The sequence below is a fragment of the Pipistrellus kuhlii genome, unplaced genomic scaffold (assembly GCF_014108245.1).
Source record: "Pipistrellus kuhlii isolate mPipKuh1 unplaced genomic scaffold, mPipKuh1.p scaffold_m20_p_22, whole genome shotgun sequence".
Taxonomy (NCBI): domain Eukaryota; kingdom Metazoa; phylum Chordata; class Mammalia; order Chiroptera; family Vespertilionidae; genus Pipistrellus; species Pipistrellus kuhlii.
In genome coordinates, this window is record NW_023425521.1 from 3,831,160 (window position 1) to 3,851,040 (window position 19,881).

Sequence of the window (19,881 nt, forward strand, 5' to 3'; positions counted from 1 at the left end):
GGAGTCTGTGTTTAACCCACTTCTGAAAACAAGCACGTTAACGGCATTTAACACGTTGCTTGTGGCGTGTAAATAATGCCACTAACGTCAAAGGGGTCCCGGCTGCTTGGGGAGAGCAGCCTTCACTCGGCTGAGCTTCTCCCAACTCAGGTGTGACTCCTTTTTGGAGGAGTGGAGAGGGCACAGAGCCGAGCCCCAAGTTCCTGCCAGCTGCAGGCGTCTTCACACAGCTTGGAGATCCTAGGAGTCCTAATGAGACCGACTCAAAAAGTCCAACAAAACACGCTCAGCCTGACTGTCGCGGCTCCGTGGTTGAGCGTCAACCTGTGAACCAGGAGGACATGGTTAGATTCCCAGTCAAGACATATGCCCAGGATGCAGGCTCAATCCCCAGTAGAGAGCATGCAGGAGGCAGCTGATCGGTGATTTTCATCACTGATTTTTAAAATATATATATTGATTTCAGAGAGGAAGGGAGAGATAGAAACATCCATAATGAGAGAGAATGATTGATTGGCTGCCTCCTATACACACACACACTTGGGGATCGAGCCCACAACCCAGGCATGTGCCCTTGACTAGAATCAAACCTGTGACCCTTCAGTCCACAGGCTGATTCTCTAGCCACTGAGCCAAGTCGGCTAGGGCTCATCGTTGATATTTGTAAACCTCTCTCCCTGTCCCTTTCTGAAATCAATAAAAATATATTTTAAAAAGAAAAAAAGCATGCCCAAAATTGGGCACCAAGTGGCATGTCAGGACTCAAGGTCTGCTCCTTCGCCTGGCACCAAGCTGCTTCCCTTTAGAAGTGAACAGGCACCCGTTTTTTCCTGCATGCCTGAGGTTTCTCCTCTCCAATTAGTCTTAATGAGTTTTCCCCCACTGCGTACCGTGATTCCCACAGAAGCAGTCACAGCTTCACATCGGTAGCCCCCAGCAGCCCGGCATGGCGCTGTGACCTTAGGAGGCCTTGCTGAGCGCTGGTCGGATTCAAATGGAATAACTTCCCGTTTCCTGGGGCCCTCACATATATTATCTCATTTGGTCACCACCACCTCCAGCCCTGCAAGGGCAGAGGCAGAGGCACAGGGCAAGGTGGGCGGCTGGCACGGGGGCCAGCGGAGTCCACTGCACGAGGCAGGATTCACTTGGGCCGGGGGCAGCTCATGCTTGTGGAAGAGGTCACTAGGCAAGGATGTCCTGCAGACGGCTATTCGCTCAGCAAACATGCGTGGCTCCGCGGTGCAAAATGTGCTCTCGGGTGACCCATTAAACGTACAAAGACTCTGCCGATGGAGTTAAGCATATGTGGCTCCTGCCCTCGATCACAGGAGGTCGGGCTGAGAGTGCCTGCTCCCCAGAAGGCAGCCTGGCTGGTCCCCGTTTACTGGGAGCCGGCTGGTGCCGAGGGCAGCAGTGAGCTGACAGCCAGCTCCCCACTGACCTCCGTGGGCGGGACTGGAGTCTAAGATTGGATTGTTTTTACATAAAGAGAGTCACCCGCGAAGCACGGCATTCGATGGCTCTCCACCGAGGGCCCAGCCTGCGCTAAGGTCCCTCTCCCTGCCTCTTCCGCCTCGCTGGCCTGGGCAGAGCCCCTCATTCCACTCCTGGGAGTTTGGAAGTACTCTCTTCCCAGGCCCTTCTCACCCACCTCAGGCCCTGCAGCTCAGGTCTGGACCCCACTCTGGGGCGCAAACACCTGCCCAGTTCAGAGAACCCCACTCGGTGCCAGGAGCTTCATACAGAGAACAAGACATGGTCCCTTCATTCAGGACGTCAGGATAGCACTGGCTCCTGTCCCTGAGAGTAAGCCAGCCCTGCACCGGTGTAGAGACTGTCAAAGGGAGAGGACTGGGCTTTCCCCTCTAGGCCTGCCCACCGCAGCCATCTGCTTGGCCCCCACAGACTTCCGCTTCTATGCCCCCAGGTTCCCCTAGGAATGTCCTTCTGGCCCTTGGCTAAGCTTGGAGGGATCCCGGTTCCCAGGTCCATCCTAGTTCATGGCCATCTTCCCTTCCTCCACGGTTCTTCTGTGGAGGAGGACCCAGGAGGACTGAGGGGGAGGTTTTGGGAGTAGAAGGGACCAGAGTCACCCCGAGGATCCTGCAAACTGGCTTTTCCAGCCACCAAAGGGCTCCCCTCCACTCTCCGCAGCCCTCCCACCGCTGGCCCCTGGCTCATCCTGTCCATTTGGAGGACCACTGGGTTGGAAATAACAGACTGCCTGCCAGCCCTCTCCAGCCGGGGACACATCTGGTCCCCGCCTCTCACCCTCCCAGAGGGATGCAGTCAGGCAGGGAGATGGAGGGGAGCGAGGAGCAGAGCAGATCGGGGAGAAAGCAATTAAAAAGTGGGTCTCGGGGTGAGAGGTGAGGGATGGGGGAGGCTGGAGTGAGCCCTGGCTGGGAGGGGGGAGGAAGGGGAAAGAAAGAGCTCGATCTTATTAACCCCAATGAAGCAGCCTGGCCCCTGGGTCTGTGCAGGTGAGTGAATTGATGATGCTTCACATGACGACGACGTGCTGAGAGGCGGCAGGGAAGGGGAAAGGGAAGGAGAGGGGGGGGGGGTGCATCCAGGACTCCTTCTGCAGCCACAGGAGTTGGTGCTTCTAACCAGCAGAGGCTGGCTGGGCACAGGCTGTGGATGGCAAAGGAACCTACCCTGGCCTGGGGCAGCCATCCTCCAACTGGAAGGAGATAACCTCTGCCCTCAAGGGGCCTCCCGCTGACAGTGAACCACGGGTCCTTCTGTCAGGGAGCTCCACCCATGGGGAGAGGTCGGCTCCTGTCCTATGGGTACCTTAGTCTGAAAGGGGAAACAGACCTCATCCTTAGGGTGATCTCAGTCTGGCTCAGGTCCCAGCATTCGGAAGCCCCCATCCATGAGGGAAGGCGTGGCCCTTCTCCTCGGGAAGCGAGCTGAGGTGCAGAAGAGCCAGCCCCATCCAACAGCTTCTCAAACTCAATGGAGTTGGCCTCTAGTCTAGGGCTGGAGAAGGGCAAGAGAGGAGGAGTCAGGGAGGCCAGGAAGACTGGGAGACAGCCTCCACGCTGAGCTCCTCCTGGGCAGTTGGAGGGAGCTTACACGTGTCCCCCGGGAAACCCAAAGCCAGGGGCGAACGGTGCTGGGCGAGGGGCGAACAGACCTGACTCCCACCCTGTCCTCACCGGCTGCTGTTGCCGCCCCCTGCGTCCTGTCCACATTGCCAACTGGCTGCCCAGTGTGGGAGGTGGGAACACACGGCCCCTGCTCCACCCACCGTGAAGTCAACAGGACATGGCAGCCCCTCTCCCCGAGGACCCAGCTTCCAATCCGCGCCCACCCCATCACAAACGTGCTCACGTGTAGATCTGTAAATCACCTAGTAGGTGTTATTAAATGGGAGCTATGGTTTATCAAGCACCTGCTGCATCCGGCTTTCACTGCTTTTACCCTCACTGCCTTCGAAGTAAGTATGGCTAGTCCCCATTTTACAGATAATGGAAATGGAGACTCAGAGACGGGACCTTAAGTCAGCCAAGATCATACAGCTATTGAGTAGCCACAGCCTTGCTCTTTCCGTAGAGGGCATTGCCGCAGCAGTCAGAGGCAGCTCTGGAAAATAAAGGGGGTGATGCCTCTGGGTGAGTCCCCCCTTTCGCTGCCTCCAGACCTGGTAAGCTGAGCACTGCCATCTAGTGGCCACCAGGGCCCGGTTCCCTTCCTCAGAGACGGTCAGGGAATGGACACACTGAGTGGTCAGCCAGAGAGACTCATTCTCTCCATCCCACCTACACTTGCTGCCCACCGTGCTGGGCGGGCACCGGGAGAGCGGCAGGGGCTCAACCAGAACCAGTGGGCGGCAGTCTAGTGGCAGAACAGCCACTTGAATTAGAGGTTGGCAAATCTGGAAAACACTGCGCACCTTGTGCATGGGTTGAGGCCAGGCGTAGTCGTTGGCCTGTCCTGAGAGACACGTGGGGCCTGTGGGCAGACGGGCATCTTGACAGATTTATGACACAGGGGTGGGGGTGCAGGGCGTAGAAGGTCATCTTATACCTACTTCAACTTGAAGTGGGACATGACTCAGCTGAAGGCCCTGTGGAGGGGTATTCGGCATCCTCTCCCCGTGGTCCACAGCTGTCCGCTGTCCAGTGAAAAAGTTGGTCCAGGGCAGTGGTGGGCAAACTCGTTTGTCAACAGAGCCAAATAGCAACAGGACAATGATTGAAATTTCTTTTTGAGAGCCGAAAACCGACTTCTGGGCATGGGCCACGAAGTTCCAATCTCACTGTGTGTGCACGCCCACACGTGGTGTTTTGTGGAAGAGCCACACTCAAGGGGCCAAAGAGCCGCATGTGGCTTGAGAGCCACAATTTGCTGACCACTGGTCTAGGGATTGGCCTGAGGCTTTAGATGTTGAGGCCCTCAGGCTGGTGAAGCAGGAGAGGAAACACCATGTAGATGGGACCTGAGCCAGTCCAGGAGAATGCAAATAGCAGTGGAGGCTGGGAGCTGTGTCTGCCTGGGGCAGATGTGCATCATTGTGTGTGTGTGTGTGTGTGTGTGTGTGTGTGTGTGTGTATGTGTGCAGAGAGGGAGTGGGAGAACACAACTATCTAATAGGATTTAGTTAAATTAATTCATATAGAAGAAAACCATACAGCTCTTAGAATGATGATGCATGTGCCGAGCCAGCACAGTCATGGGTGAACCTGAGAGGGGGCGGTGAAGGATAGAGAAGATGGACAAGAGAATTAAGCTAGGGAGGGACGCTGCCCTGATGGAGAGACAATACCACAGCCTGCAAACCGAGTCTTTATTTTATAGCCGATTCCACGAGGTAAAGTAAGAGCGTGGTCAAGATGTTTACAACGTTCTCCCGGGTTTTGAATCTACTCAAATACATGCACCTGATCAAGCTTTGTTTACTTGCTGCACCTCCCACAGCCCATCTCACTCAGCCACGTGGGACCACAGGTTCAGACCATAAGGTCAAGCTCACAGCCATAGCCTTTGGCTATCACTGTGCTGGGAGGGCCAATCCAATTGTGCTGGGACTTGCACGTGGCTTTGCCCAGAAGACCGTGCCCTCTCCATTAGTCTGAGGCTTGAACCTGTCCAAACGCTGTAGCCGTGCTCCACAGATGTGGATAAATACTATTTTTATTTATACTTTTTAATATGTTTTCATTGACTTCAGAGAGAGGAAGGGGGAGGGAAAGAGAGAAACATCAATGACGAGAGAGAATCGTTGACCCGCTGCCTCCTGCACGCCTCCCACTGGGAATTGAGCCTGAAACCTGGGCATGTGCTCCAACTGGGAACCAGACCGTGACCTAAGTCCATAGGTGCTCAACCACTGAGCACCACGGCCAGGCTAGATACATATTTATTTATATGGGGAAATGTCCCTAGCACACTGAGTGCAAAAAGCAAATTACAAAATAAGTTGTACAACATGAGCCCCCTTGTGAAAACATGAATTTATATGTGTGTGTTTGGGGGGGGGGGGGGGGGAGTCTGGTAGTATTTATCTCCAGGTGGCAAAATTATGGCTAATTCATTTTTTTTTTATTCTGAGTATCTGTGTTTTCTGATTTTTCTACATTGAATGTGCAATACAAATAATGTCTCTCCCCAGCCCCTCCACCCATGACAAGATCAAAAGTCACTACTAGCACCCCCTTCAGGATTCCCTCGCCAAGAAACGGCTCAAGCCCTGGGGTCAGATGCGGCTAAGACTTGGGGCCTCTTCCCTCCTCTCCCTGTGCTGGGACTCACACGCAGGATGCTGGGGAAGACGCTTTCCATGCGGGCACGTTATGGGCTGCCTGCCGGGGTTCCCCCTGTGAGTCCCAGCGCAGGGGCCTGAGCTGCCTCTGAGAGCTGGGGAGGGGGCGAGCAGCCAGGCCCTGTCTGCAGAGCTGGAGACCTGGCAGCGCGGGGTTGGCCACCCCCGGGGCCTTCCCCCTCGTGCCCACTGAATGACTCACCTTGGCACAGTCACAATGGTCTGGGGTGGGCACAGAGCCCGCTTCCAGCTCCACGCCAGCCCCATCAGTTGCTTTCTGAGAAATCCTTTGAGCAGGGGGTGTGGGCGGCGCCCTGCCTCACAGCCTAACATCCCGGGATAAAAGCAGCACAGCCCCCTGCGGGCTGCCCTCCCCATGCGTGCGGCGCCCTCCCTGGCGGCCGCGAACAAGGCTCCATTCAGCAAGTGCCCAGGAGAAGGGCTCAGAGGCCCCGGCAGGGGCAGCAGGCGGAGCGGGGGTGGGAAGGCTGCCCACTTCCCAGAAGTCCAAGGACACAGATGGGTGGGGGTCCCGGGTGGGGTGCTGACCCCGCTGGACCAGAGTAAAAGGCGTAGATAGATTTGAAGTCTCAAGGGGCAACAGGGCCCGGGTCCAGGTTCCCAGTTTGGAAGCACTGGCTCCTGGGTTCCCAAACCCACCTATTCCTGGAGGCCTTCCCCCGTCCTCTCCACCTGATGTGTGGGAACTCGAAGGAGATGAATCTCCAGTGTGAGGGAGGTGAGGGGTGGCCAGGGAAACAGGGTATTACAGGAACAAAGATGGGAGTTGGGACAGCCAGCTCATTCATAACTGCTTTGTGGAGCTGTCAAGGCCTGGGCTCCAGGAGGGGGTGCCGGGAAGCTGCGCGCAGAAAGGTGAGCCCTGTGAGACTGAGGCTGGGAAAGGGCCAGAGAGTGCAGTGCCTGCCCCCTCTTGCCCTGTCAGGACCCCCAAGTTCCTTTCATCATCCCCTACTGCTAGAAAGAGGCCTCAGTTGACCCTCCAGGCCAGCTGTCACCCACCTTTCGGACCTCACGGACCACCAGCAGTCTGCAGACCACCGGTTGGCAATCGCCACCCCAGACAAAAGGCCGGGGATCAATTTCAGTCCCAGCCCGGAACTCCAGGGAATGGGAAGAAAGCAGGCGTGCGGGATGCCTGAATTCAGAGGAACGGACTCCAGCTATCAGTTGGGAATTGGCTGGGCAAGAAACTGCAACAGCCCTAGCCGGTTTGGTTCAGTGGATAAAGCGTCAGCCTGCGGGTCCCAGGTTCGGTTCCGGTCAAGGGCATGTTCCTTGGTTGTGGGCACATCCCCAGTAGGAGGTGTGCAGGAGGCCGCTGATTGATGTTTCTCTCTCATCGATGTTTCTAACTCTCTCCCTCTCCCTTCCTCTCTGTAAAAAATCAATAATTTTTTTTTTTTTTTTTTTTTTTTTTTTTTTTTTTTAAAGAAGAAACTGTAACATTGGCTGTTCCTTAAGGGTATGGAGCAGGCTTGTTCTTTGTCACATTCGCAGCACTCATCAGGCACTGAAGGAGCAGTGCTGAGTGAGGGAAGGCCTGGGTTATGGGGCCTAAGAGTTAGAGGCAGGTCAAAGGTCACCTGGTCCAACCTTTTCTTAACCCATCTTCCTAGAGAGAGGGTCTGCTTGTCCAGTGATTGGGCCTCAGCCCCAGCCTCTGGCCCCAGACACTGCCCACCAGTACCTCTGACTATGGCCAGGCTGGGGCTGGCACACCCAGGAGGCCTGCCTCTGGGCACAGTGACCTCAGTGGGGTGAGAAGAAGTCTCCCCATGGCTGGACTGCAACCCAGCCCCACCTCCTCAGGCTATGCCAGGGGGTGTTTCCAGGGACAATCTGGGCTGAGTCAAGACAGCCCCTTCCTTATAAAGCCCTCCTCGCATCCCGGGAGCCGGCAGAGCCAGGCCAGGATGGAGAGGAGACGGGTCACCTCGGCTGCCCGCCGCTCCTTTGCTTCCTCCTCCGAGATGGTGGTGGGGGGCCCGGCTCCCAGCCGCCGCTGGGGTCCCAGCACCCACTTCTCCCTGGCTCGCATGCCACCCCCACTCCCGGCCCGGGTGGACTTCTCCTTGGCCGGGGCCCTCAACACCGGCTTCAAGGAGACACGGGCCAGCGAGCGGGCGGAGATGATGGAGCTCAATGACCGCTTCGCCAGCTACATCGAGAAGGTGCGCTTCCTGGAGCAGCAGAACAAGGCGCTGGCCGCGGAGCTGAACCAGCTGAGGGCCAAGGAGCCCACCAAGCTGGCCGACGTCTACCAGGCCGAGCTGCGGGAGCTGCGCCTGCGGCTCGATCACCTCACCGCCAACAGCGCCCGGCTAGAGGCGGAGAGGGACAACCTGGCCCAGGACCTGGGCACCCTGCGGCAGAAGTGAGGAGGGCCCCGGGGGAGGGGCCTCCTGAGCCGGGAGGACTCCCTGCTCCCTGCTTTCCACATCTCTGGGAAGGGAGGGCTGTCCCTGCTCCCCAAAGGATGGCAGGGACTGGGAGGAGGCTCAGGGCCTCGGGGATTTGATTCCCCAAGACCTTCTGCCAGGAAAGAGGATACTCTCAGCACCTCCCCTAGGGAGTCTGTGCTAGAGCAGTGAGGGGTCCCAGCAGGCAGGGTGTGTGTGCTTCATTCACGCTGGGGCCCTGTGGGAGGGGAGCACACCTATTCTGAGCCCGGGTTCACAGAGGGAAGGGAAGGCTGGGGTGCCCAAGGAGGATCGGGCTGGGGGGGGGGGGGAGAAATGGGGAAAAGAGGAGGAAAGCCCAGCTTCGGAACACAGGGGACTTTGTCTGTCATCAGCTTAGGATCCTAGCCAAGGCTTCACCTTGCACAGCTGTGCAGCAGAGATTTTATTAACACCCATTTCCAAAAGCCAGGGGGCACCCCAGGGGCTTGGTGCTTTGCTCAGCCAGCTGGGCATGCATGAGTACCCTCAAGGGCAGGAGGATGTGTGTGCGTGTGTGCGTGTGTGTGTGTGTGTGCGTGCACGCGTGCGTGCCAGCAGCAGTGAGTGTGTGTTGGTGGAAGTTCCTATGTGAGCAGGAGCAGGTGCAGCAACCCTGACAGGCACCTTAGTAATGAGTTAGAGCAAAGGCCCCCTTCTGCTCACCTTCCTGGCCAAGGCTCTCCTTCGGCCCCTCCCCTAGTCCTGGGTTGGGGGTGCCCTCTGGATTGGGAAAGGGGCCCAAGAGTCCTCAGAAGAGCATGGAGCCAGGACTGTGTCCCCCCACCCCAGGCTCCAGGATGAAACCAACCTGAGGCTGGAGGCAGAGAACAACCTGGCCGCCTATCGACAGGTCAGGGGTGAAGGGTGGGTGCAGGAGGGGGGAAGGGTTGGTGACAGCCCCCAAACACGGGCCCCCGCCAGCCCTCTTGAGCAATGTGCTGCTCTCCCAGCCCCCGAAGCGGGGGACAGACAAGGCCAGGGAATGGGGGGAAGAGTCTGGGGTCAGAGTGACCCTCTGCCTCCTCCCTGCTCCAGGAGGCAGATGAAGCCACCCTGGCCCGGCTGGATCTGGAGAGGAAGATTGAGTCTCTGGAGGAGGAAATCCAGTTCTTGAGGAAGATCCATGAAGAGGTAAAGCCCAACACAAAGATTGGAACTGGGGGGGAAGGGGAGGATTAAAAACAAAAAGAGAAATCGAGGAAGACAGAAATAGAAGCAGACATGAGAGCATCAACAGCCCCTGGTAAATGCACACAGAGACACACTCCACTCATTGAGCATTACAAAAGCTCTGTGACCTCTTTCTCTTCACTACAGCCCTGTGGGAGGGGACCTTTCCGTATAATCTCCTTTTCACAGACCAAAAACATTAAAGGACTTGCTAAAAACCATACAGTCTCTCTGACTCCATTCATCCTGCCATCTGTCTCCATTTGACCGAGAACCATTCATAAGGAAACAGATCCCAATTAGCTCTGACCTCAGCTCATGACCCCGTGGAACCTGGGAACCCAAGGGCACACACGCACAGGAACGCAGACTCTCTCATAATGACACGGGTACACTTTCCGTGCTCCTGCCTATCCAGGCCTTGGGGGAGGACACCATGAGGCCCCAAATCTCCTCCGTACCCCCGCCTCCTCTAGCCTGAGCCATGCACGTCCCTCCGACTAGGGCTGTCCCATTTCCCTTAGCCAGCATCGATGTCCGACAGGCAGGCAGTCAGTCGGGAAACCCCGATTGTGGCCTGGGCTCTGAGCCCTGCTCTCCCTTCTCTCGCCCGGCCAGGAAGTGCGGGAGCTCCAGGGGCAGCTGGCCCGGCAGCAGGTCCACGTGGAGCTGGATGTGGCCAAGCCAGACCTCACCGCGGCCCTGAGAGAGATCCGCACCCAGTACGAGGCAGTGGCGTCCAGCAACATGCATGAGGCAGAGGAGTGGTACCGGTCCAAGGTAACCCTGATTGCGGGCCAGTCTGCCTCCTCCAGGCAGTCCTCCTGGCTCCACACAAGACACTCAGGGAAAGGAGGGTGGAGGAAGCTGGGAGAGGATCCTCTCTGGGTGACTGACATTCACCAGGCAAGGGAGGTGACTTGCCCAGAGACAATACTCTAATAAGAACTTATGGCCACTATTACTATTACTATTTGACAACACTGTCGTGTGTCCGGCCCTGTGCTTTGCGTAGATTATCTTACTATGAAGTAGGTACTGTGCTTTGATAGATGAGAAAGCTGGAGTCCAGAAAGGTTAACTAATTCGCCCAAAGTCACACAGCTTCTAAGCGATAGAGCTAGCTTTCCAAACCAAGCCAGCTCACTTGGGAGCCTGCATTCTTTTTTTCTTTTTAAAAAAATATATTTTATTGACTTTTTACAGAGAGGAAGAGAGAGGGATAGAGAGTTAGAAACATCAATGAAAGAGAATCATCGATCAGCTGCCTCTTGCACACCCCCTACTGGGAATGTACCCACCACCAAGGTTCATGCCCTTGACCAGAATCGAACCTGGGACCTTTCAGTCTGCAGGCTGACGCTCTATCCACTGAGCCAAACCGGTTTCGGCAAGGAGCCTGCATTCTTGATGCCTCTGCCATCTGTGCCTTGGATTATGAGCATGTGCTGCACGCCAGGCACTGCCCAGGCTGCAGAGACATCCTGACCAGGAAGATGGGATGGGCACCCAAGTAAGGTGTCCATCGACAACACTGCAGGGCAGCGTCCACATACAAGGCGGGGACCAGGGAGGGTGTCATAGAAGGAGGGCAACTGGCCTAAGCAGGACGGGCGGGCAGGCCATGAAGAGAAGAGGGGAGGGGTGTTCCGAGTGCAGGACAGAGCATGTGCGGAGGCTGGAGGCAGAAAGGCACAGAGAGGTGGGGCCGGAGGTGCTGGCCCAGGACACCCGAGCTGAGGAGAGTGAGTGGCAGAAGCCAACAATGGTTCTGAGCAGACTGCGGCCTGGTGGAGCCCTGAGGACTTCGCTGCCAGCGGGGGGCGGGCGGGCTATTAGAACCCAGGACTGTCCAGGTGGGGGAAACAGGGTTTAGGCCCATAGATGGAGGTGCCAGTGCAGGAGATTCTGGGTTCTGTGACAACTCTGTCCATCCATTCGTTCATTCCCTGACCCGGCATAGTGCTGGGTGCTGAGGACGCAGCAGTGGCTTCTGTATCTGCTACCCAAGATTCACAGTCTCTGGGGAATAATCCCACCCGGTGTCTTGGAGTGACCTGCACCACAACCCTGGGGTCCTGCCCACCTCCCCGATTTCCCAGAGACCTCTGCCTTCCCTCAGGCCCACACAGCTCCCCACAGGCGGCTGCATAAGGCCCTCTTCCCCGTCTAGTTTGCGGACCTGACAGACGCCGCTGCCCGCAACGCCGAGCTGCTCCGCCGGGCCAAGCAGGAGGCCAACGACTACCGGCACCAGCTGCAGGCTCTGACCTGCGACCTGGAGTCCCTGCGGGGCACGGTGAGCGAGCAGAGCCGGGGGCCGGTGGACGGGGGCAGCGACTGGGGCTGGCGAGCGAACGGGAGGAGGGGACGGTGCCAGCCCCAGGGATGCTGGAGGAGAGGGACCAAGGGTGGGACAGGGACTGGGAGCGGGGCCAAAGTGAAGGCGGGAAGGGGGCCTCCAATGCCTCCCCAGTTGGTCCCATCCGAGGACGAGCCGGTGCCTCAGTGCCTCGAGGGACCGGCCGGCTTCCACCCCCCAGAACCAGTCCCTGGAGCGGCAGATGCGGGAGCAGGAGGAGCGGCAGGCGCGGGAGGTGGCGAGTTACCAGGAGGCCCTGGCCCGGCTGGAGGAGGAGGGGCAGAGCCTCAAGGACGAGATGGCCCGCCACCTGCAGGAGTACCAGGATCTGCTCAACATCAAGCTGGCCCTGGACATGGAGATCGCCACCTACAGGAAGCTGCTGGAGGGCGAGGAGAATCGGTGAGGCTGCCAGCCCCCTCCTCCGCCAGGGCCCCGAGAGGGGCACCCATGACACACAGGAGGCATTCAGTAAAAGTTTGATGAGTGAGTGAGTGAGTGAATGGGTTCAATTCAACCGGTGATGATTAGGTCCCAGGGCAAGGACTGAACTAAAAGGCTCACCCGCCCGCTCCCCCAACAATAATTGGACTTCTTTTCCTCTGGCCTTTTTTTCCCCCTAATATATTTTATTGAGTTTTTACAGAGAGGAAGAGAGAGGGATAGAAAGCTAGAACATCGATGAGAGAGAAACATCAATCAGCTGCCTCCTGCACACCCCCCGCTGGGGACATGCCCGCAACCAAGGCACATACCAAGGCGCATGCCCCTGACCGGGATCAAACCCGGGACCCTTCAGTCCGCAGGCCGACACTATCCACAGAGCCAAACCGGTTTCAGCTCCCCTGACCTGTCTTTTGTGCCTCCTCAGAACTGCCTTTGCCCTCCCCTCTGCCATCCTCCACGTCCGCATCCTCCATGGGATGGAGATGTGCACAGATCACACCCACGCCCCTGGCAGACTATGGGAGCTCCGGGGCGCGCTGGCCGCTGAGGGAAATTGGGAAAGGCGCTCCCTGAGGCTGTCCTAAGCCTGAGGCGGGGCCTGGCCTGGGACGGCCCGGTCACTGTGCTCCCTCCGCTGTCTTTCAGCATCACCATCCCGGTGCAGACCTTCTCCAACCTGCAGATCCGAGGTCAGTAGAGGGGCCTGGGGCTGAGAACCTGGGTAAAGGGGGGGGGGGGGGACCCTTGAGGGCTTTCGTGATTCACCGTGGACCAGAACACACCAGCCCAGGGCGTTTCGGGCGGGGCTTGCAGCCACTCCCGTCCTGCTCTGCCCTGGGCCCCGCTTTCACCCCTGCACCCCGCTTCCTACAGAATTGGGTGAGGGTCTCGACCTCTGTCCTGTCTGCAGACCCCTCCACCCTTGCAGATCCTCTGCCCACCTGAGCGTTTCATGTTTTTGTTCTCCCAACTGCCTGTCACTGCAGGGGGCAAAGGCACCAGAGGAGGGGAAGGTCACACGGTCACAAGACACCTCAAAAGCCTCACAGTACAAGTTATCCCAATCCAGGCTCCCCCGCCTGTAGACGGGGCCCCGCCGGCTCTCGGTTAGCTCCTGCCTCTCAGACACGGCGCTTTCCTCCGCGTGGCAGAAAGGGAGCCCCCCAAGCTCATGCTCGCCGTCCTCTTGGGCTCCCTCCTCCCGGGTTCCCCATCTGCCCAGCAGCCTCAGTGCCCGGCTCAGCCCGGCACAGGGCAAATGGAGGTTACGCCGGCAGCCCGGCTGGTGTTCGGGGCGATGTGTCCTCAGGTGCTCAGACGAGCTGCTCTGGGGCCTCTGAGCACAGGCCAGCCCCTGCCTCCCTCCTTACCCATCGGAGAGGGCCCCTCGGGCCTCTCTGCGCCCAGGGGCAAGCTCTCTGCTTGACTGTCTGTCCCCGAGGCTCCGAGGCTCAGCTCAGCGCTGATTCAGCCCAAGAGGATTATTTCCCCCTGGACCGCTGCCCTTGTAGTGAATGAAGTTTCGCATCCCCTGCTCTTAATTTTAAGTATCAGTGTTCCATGTTTCTCTCTGAGGGGAAAAGCTCAGTCACTTCTTACTTGTATGTGGGCCTCGTGATTCTCAGCTACGGGGGTGGGGGTGGGGGGCAGGGGGAAAGGAGTCTTCTTCCGGGCCAGACATTTAGGAAGTAGATATGTGTGTCCCAGGACTTGGTTCAGCATCAGAAAAGTTAACGGGGGGGGGGGGGGGGGGGTGTCAGGAGGGACCACCTAGAGGTGATACTGCTGAGTCCCAGACAGTAAAGGGCCATTAGGGCCCCTAGAAGAGGCAGAGAGAAGTAGGAAAGGGGAAAAGGGACCCCATGTACTGAGCCAATCACTTAACATTCGTTGTTTCAGCGAATCGACTTCTCGCTCCCACCTAGAGAAGCAGGCACCATGCCCCTATTTTACAGGTCAGGAAACGGGGGCTGGGAGAGGTGAAGTAACTTGCCCACAGCCGTGTGGCTGAGCTGGGCCTCGGGCTCTGGCCTGCCTGATTTCAAAGCCCACGTGCTCCTTCCTCGACACAGTGCTGGGTGGTCAGAGAGCCAGGTCCCGGGCAACGGCCTACAGAGGGACTGGAACGCAGCCAGGCCAGGAGAGCCAGCAGGGCAGCGGGCAGAGTAGCCAGGACTCGTCCGGCACAGAGGGCACTTGGGGGTCGCCAGCCCCTTTGGAAGAGCCTGGGCCCGCCCTCGTGCTCTGGCTGTGGCAGGGAGCCGGGGTGGCAGAGGATGGCTAGCGCCCACAGGCCTCCTCTCCTCACACCACAGAAACCAGCCTGGACACCAAGTCCGTGTCCGAGGGCCATCTCAAGAGGAACATCGTGGTGAAGACGGTGGAGATGCGGGATGGAGAGGTGAGGACAGCAGCCCTGAGATTCTGGCCCCTCTGCTCTGGCTGCCCCAGGGATTCCTGAGGCCAGGCTCTAGGATGAAGCCGAACGAGAACACAGAAGGTTCTCGATAACCCACACGGGCTCTTCAGGGAGGCTCTGGAAGAGGGAAAGGAACCTGGATGTCGTTAAACTCCCCGCCCCCTCCGCTGGCCGCTCTAAGGGGAGCCCGGGCGCCTAGACCACTGGATGGGTCCTGACTTGGGCTTTCTCCCGTCCTCACCCTAACTCAGGTGCCCCAGCGCCAGGCCTGGGGCGGAGAGAAAGGAAATTAAAGAAGTTAGCCGTTTTCACCGCCAACTTTCCATTTCCAGCTCAGTTAAAGGAACCTTGCACAGGAATGGGAAAGGGGGATTTGGCATTCCCCGGCACGCCAGCAGCAGCACTAGTTAATTTCACACCATCAGCTCACCGGGTGCCTGGCGGCATGGCGCTAAATGATGTTCAGGGGTGACCTCACCCTCTGCCTGCTGCTGAGGGAGTTCCGGCTCCTACCCTAGGAAGGAAAGACCCAGGGAGTCTGGGGACCAGCCCAAGGTCACATGGCCTGGCGGGGGTGGGCCCAGGTCTGTGTGAGCGCCTAACGGTGGCCCTGTGCCCCTTCTCTGTCCCTTGCAGGTCATTAAGGAGTCCAAGCAGGAGCACAAGGACGTGATGTGAGGCGGGAACCTTCTGGAGGCCCCTGTCCCACATCGGGAGGGGGCTGCAGCAGTAAACAGGATAGCTGCCCCTCCTCTGACAGCTGATTTCCCCAGACCTGGGCTCCCACCCCCCCACTACGTCTCTCTGCCGGCTTTTGCTCTAGGCTCCATCAGCAGTAGGCCCGCCAGACAGCACCCACCCCACTCCCAGCATCTCCGTCTAAAAGGGCACTCACCCCAAAGGGGCAGCCTGGAGGGGCATGGCCAGAAGCTCGGGTTAGAATTGGAAGGGACGAGGGAGGTTGGGGAGGGCCTCGAGACCCAATAAATCACTCTCGGGAGCCCAATCCCTGTTGTCATGGCAACCGTTGTCAGCGCTGGAAGTCTCCGGGCCATCTGGGAAGTGGGCCTTGGAGTTTCCCCGGGGCTGCCGGAGGAAGATGGAGACTCTGAGACAGGAAGGGGAAGTCCTCCCAGGCAAGGCAGCCCTGGCCAGCAGCTCATTCTTAATCTAGACTGACCCTGGCCAGCCGGATAGCAGGCGGGGTATCCTGCCACCTGGCGTCCTCAGCAGACAGGAGGCCTGGCCTGCCCGGGTTCCAGAGAGAAGGAGGACTCAGTGTTGATTCTAGTGTCTCAGCCTCACTGAGCTGCCGTGTGGGCAGGTGGGAGCCTGATTCTCAGCACGAGGGGGTCTTAGGTTACGTAGAGAGGGCAGTGGTGCCGGGAAGGAGTCGAGGGGGCTGCTTGGCCCCTGGGTGTCAGTTCATAGAGGTCAAGCCCGGGAGGACTTCCCCCATATAATCCGGGGGAGGGAGGCCGGTAGAGATGGAGGAGGTGGGAGGAGGATGCTGGACACCAGAGTTGGGGTTGTGGATGACCAGCTAACTTGGCCTCTGGGTGGTGGGGATTAAGGAAGTAATGCATCCTCTGGAAGATGCTGAAATAAGAGAAAAGGGGGCTGTGGTCCACAGGGCGGGGCACACTTTGTCCGGGTCCTTTCTTGCTGCATAATCCCCGTCCACCCGAAGCCTCTGGGCCCCTGCCGCTGCCTCCCAACCCAGCAAACACAGCTGGGTGAGGCCAACGCACTCCGCCTGCCTGTCTGCGCCTCAGTGACCTGATGCTTTTCCCTCAACTAAGGGCCCTACGGTCCCCTCTGACTCAAATGCAAAATGTACCCAGTATTCTAGGCAGCACTGTATTTTGTAATTCAGGAAACGGAGGCACGAGCAGAGTGAAGACCCTGGTTTGGGTTGCTACAGCCTGGAGAGGGGACACACACTTCCACCCAGAGCGTCTGCTCTGCTTTCCACGGGAGGACTGGGGAGCATGGGATTGTGTGCGCCCAGAAATGGGGCTGAGAGGACCCACTCCAGGGTCCCCCTCTTCCTCTAAGGCTAATGGGCGGGAGAGATGGGACTCTCTTTCCAAGGCTCGGTGCCCTTTCTCTGACTCCCTCCTGCCACCCACGCATGCCTTTAGCTACTGAGCTAAATAAAGCCAACTGCTGTGGCCTCCCTCTGAGTGGACTCTGATCTGTTCAGAAGCTGGGGCCGGGGAAGGGAGCAGCAAGGAACCTTGCACAAGACCCAACTTGCTCCTTGTGAACTCAACAAAAAGCTCAATCTCCAGAGCTCAACATCCCCCCATGGCAGCCACCACATGACAAATCCCTCCTCCAACCCTGCTCTGCCTTAGCAGCGTCTCCCCCCACTCCCTCCTCCTCCCCCTGCCTGTGCTCCCAGCCCCTCTTCTCACCCCCAGTCTCCAGCGTGGGTGCAATCTCTCAGGAGAGTCCTCCATTTTCCTCACCCATTTCCCCTGTCCTGGTCTTTACCTCCCTACCAGCCGGTCCCAGGACGAGGCTGGGAGGAAGGCAGAGAGGACCTATACGTGGTTTCCCCACTCTTTTCTTCCTTCTTCTCCGTGACACCCCCGATTTAACCAGCACCCACTTGGCAAGTCCTCAAAGGCAAGAAAAGAAAGCACCTCCAACACCGTTCAATACTGAATAGGCCATTTAATAACTACGAGGTTCCCTCCCTCCTCCTCTGACCTGATGGAGTGAGAAGACACGTGCACCTCGGCCACTTCCATCAGAGCCTCCGTCCCCATGTCCCACCCGCCCCAGGCGTCTCCCCGCCCCAGGTCAGGTCCCAGAAGCGCCCACGAAAACGGGGAGCAGGATGTGACTAACACACTTGTTCGCCCTCCCTGGCCCACATCCCAGAAGCACCTGGAATCATTTAACAAACACATGGGAGCCCCACGGGTCTTCAGAGAGGGCGGAGGGAGAACCTAGCGGGAGAAGCTGGGACAACAGCGGAACACGTAACAGCAGCCGCGCCAGAGGTGGACGGCGACGAAGACCGCAGTGAGGAGCAGGAACCCGACCAGGGTGAGCTCCAGGGCCGAGCGGACCTCGGGGTCGGAGAACGAGACCTTGTAGCGCCCCCAGGGGGCCACGCCCAGCCGGAAGCCGGCCACCCGCTCGCCCTGCCGCCAGCAGTAGTAGATGCCCCTGTCGTCCAGCTGGGTGAAGCGGATGTGGAGATGGTTGCCGTGGTCGATGAACACCCTCATGGACCGGTTGGTGCCCTTCAGGTACTGCGTGCGGTACAGGTGCTGGCGGTCCTTGTCCCAGGCCACCGCCTGCTCCGGCCGGGCCCCAGGGCAGGAGATGATGAGTCCATGACTCAGCCTCTGCTGGTGGTACTGGATGGGCACCTCGGGCAGCCAGGGCCGTTTGCCCACCTTGGACACGTAGTTCAGAATGGCCATCAGCTTCCCCCGGATCTTCGTGGTGTTCCTGCAGGGCACCCTGCAGCTCCGCACCAGCAGCTCGGGGGCGTGGTCCCTGGCCTGGGCCTGGAGCTTCCGTGGCACGGCCCGGGAGCCACAGGACACCACGTCCGGCATCGTCTTGCGGTAGCGTGGGGAGAGGTCCGGGCTCTGCAGGTAGCACAGGCCAATGCGCCACTGCTCCCCGCGGACCCCGCAGCGGTCACAGGGGGTCCACTCCCAGAAGGTGGTGAAGACGTGCAGGCTCCCCCGGTACTCGTCCGCGAAGGGCTCCTGGCCCAGGTCCCTGAAGGTGGCCACCATGCCCTCGCTGCTCTGGATGTCCACGTCGTAGGCGTAGAAGTAGTCCCCGCTGCGGCTGCCGCAGAAGTACAGGCCCGAGTCCTCGGGCTGGGCCCGGAACACCAGCAGGCTGAACATGCGGATGCTGAAGCGCACCAGCAGGTCGCTGCCCACCCGCACGTGGGACGCGGCCGTCAGCACCTGCCCGTCAAAGTCCGTCAGCACCCTGGTGCGGCCGCCGCCCAGGCGCTCCTGGTAGTACCAGACCACGGCGGGCACCTCCTCGGGCTTGCAGTGGCAGGGCAGCTCGAAGCTCATGTCGGCCAGGTAGGCCGCGTTATCGAACATCAGGAAGGCAGGGCAGGGGGTCCTCTGAAAGATGTTCTCCTTCTCCACGATTTCAAAGGCCCAGAGCCTCCCCCAGGCCCACAGGAGCACAATGATGTGGGACAGGTTCATGCCTGAACGGGGGGTGGGGAGGATGGGTAGTCAGAGGGGGGAAACCAAGGCACCAAAGGCCTCTGAGGCTGCCAGAATTCACTACTGCAGGGAAGGAGGGGGCAGCCAGGAAAAGCAGCAGTAGTCTGCAGGGGAAGCGGCCACGGGCAAGGCAATTTATTCCCAGCCGGTGCCCAGGAGGCCCCTCTCTCGTGACAAGATGCCCTCCCAATGTGATCTCCAGGAAAAGCCATTCTAGAACCCGGCCCTCTCTCCCCTTTCTAGAACACTGGCACCCGCCCAAGAATGGGCCAGGAGAACCTGGAACGAGAAGCAAGGCGAGGAGCTGGTCAGGGAAACCTCTCCTCCCTGCCCCAGGCTTGCCCCGATGCCTGGAGGAAAGGTCTTCCCTTTGGTTAACCCAGGAGTTGGAGGAACCCGCCGCCTTCCCATCTGGCCCCCGGAAGAAGCCTGGGAGGTTGGCCAGACCTAACGTGATGGCTTGGGGCCTTCCCAGACTCAACCTGCAGGGATTTCAGCCCCTGGGGAAAAATACATCTCAAATGAGGCAGCATTTGACCATTTGCTGATTAAATGTCCATTCATTGGGTTTATGTTACAAATATTCTTGTTAAAAGCTATGGAGATCAGTATGGGTTTATTATGGAAGATTGGTGATTTTCCCTTTTCCCCTTTAGGGTGGAAGCCTTACTGGTGTAGCCAGCGTTTGGTGGGGCACACGCCATCTTTCGGGGTTGTGGGCCACAGCCGTGAGAGACTCTGAGTGTGGGAAGCAAAGCTCTTTTAACTTTCTGGGCCCTTGTCCATCCTGCGGATCTACACAGTTCAGACTATGAGGCCACAGAGGGGCTGGAGAAGAGGGGAAGATTAGATTCTAGCTTTCGCTCTGAAGATTTCAAGTTGAGAAGGGAATTTGATGTGGGATTCTTTTCTTTCTTTCTTTTTTTGAAATATATTTTATTGATTTTTTACCAAGAGGAAGAGAGAGGGATAGAGAGTTAGAAACATCGATCAGCTGCCTCTTGCACACCCCCTAC

At 58.4% G+C, this 19,881-nt stretch overlaps 2 protein-coding genes across 3 annotated transcripts; one reads left to right on the forward strand and one right to left on the reverse strand.

Moving 5' to 3' along the window:
- The first annotated feature begins 7,679 nt into the window (after nucleotides 1-7,679).
- LOC118726255 (glial fibrillary acidic protein) lies at nucleotides 7,680-16,822 on the forward strand. Of its 2 annotated transcripts, XM_036450715.2 has the most exons (10): nucleotides 7,680-8,174; nucleotides 9,031-9,091; nucleotides 9,277-9,372; nucleotides 10,030-10,191; nucleotides 11,585-11,710; nucleotides 11,955-12,175; nucleotides 12,866-12,909; nucleotides 13,207-13,326; nucleotides 14,536-14,621; nucleotides 15,276-16,822. In XM_036450715.2, exons 1-10 carry the CDS (start codon nucleotides 7,714-7,716, stop codon nucleotides 15,315-15,317), a joined length of 1,419 nt encoding a protein of 472 aa, XP_036306608.1. In that variant the 5' UTR covers nucleotides 7,680-7,713; the 3' UTR covers nucleotides 15,318-16,822. The 2 variants fall into 2 exon arrangements, with proteins under 2 accessions (XP_036306608.1, XP_036306607.1); XM_036450714.2 differs by lacking the exon at nucleotides 13,207-13,326 and having other exon boundaries at nucleotides 7,681-8,174.
- On the reverse strand, nucleotides 16,632-19,841 carry FAM187A (family with sequence similarity 187 member A). Its single transcript, XM_036450716.2, has one exon. It carries the CDS (start codon nucleotides 18,842-18,844, stop codon nucleotides 17,600-17,602), a length of 1,245 nt encoding a protein of 414 aa, XP_036306609.1. The 5' UTR covers nucleotides 18,845-19,841; the 3' UTR covers nucleotides 16,632-17,599.
- Nucleotides 19,842-19,881: the final 40 nt, after the last annotated feature.

Coding starts and splice junctions, on each gene's coding strand:
- LOC118726255 (XM_036450715.2), top strand. CDS start 7,714: ATGGAGAGGAGACGGGTCACCTCGGCTGCCCGCCGCTCCTTTGCTTCC. Junction 8,175..9,030: donor CTGGGCACCCTGCGGCAGAA/GTGAGGAGGGCC, acceptor CCCCCACCCCAG/GCTCCAGGATGAAACCAACC. Junction 13,327..14,535: donor CGGGGCCCCGCCGGCTCTCG/GTTAGCTCCTGC, acceptor CTCACACCACAG/AAACCAGCCTGGACACCAAG.
- FAM187A (XM_036450716.2), bottom strand. CDS start 18,844: ATGAACCTGTCCCACATCATTGTGCTCCTGTGGGCCTGGGGGAGGCTC.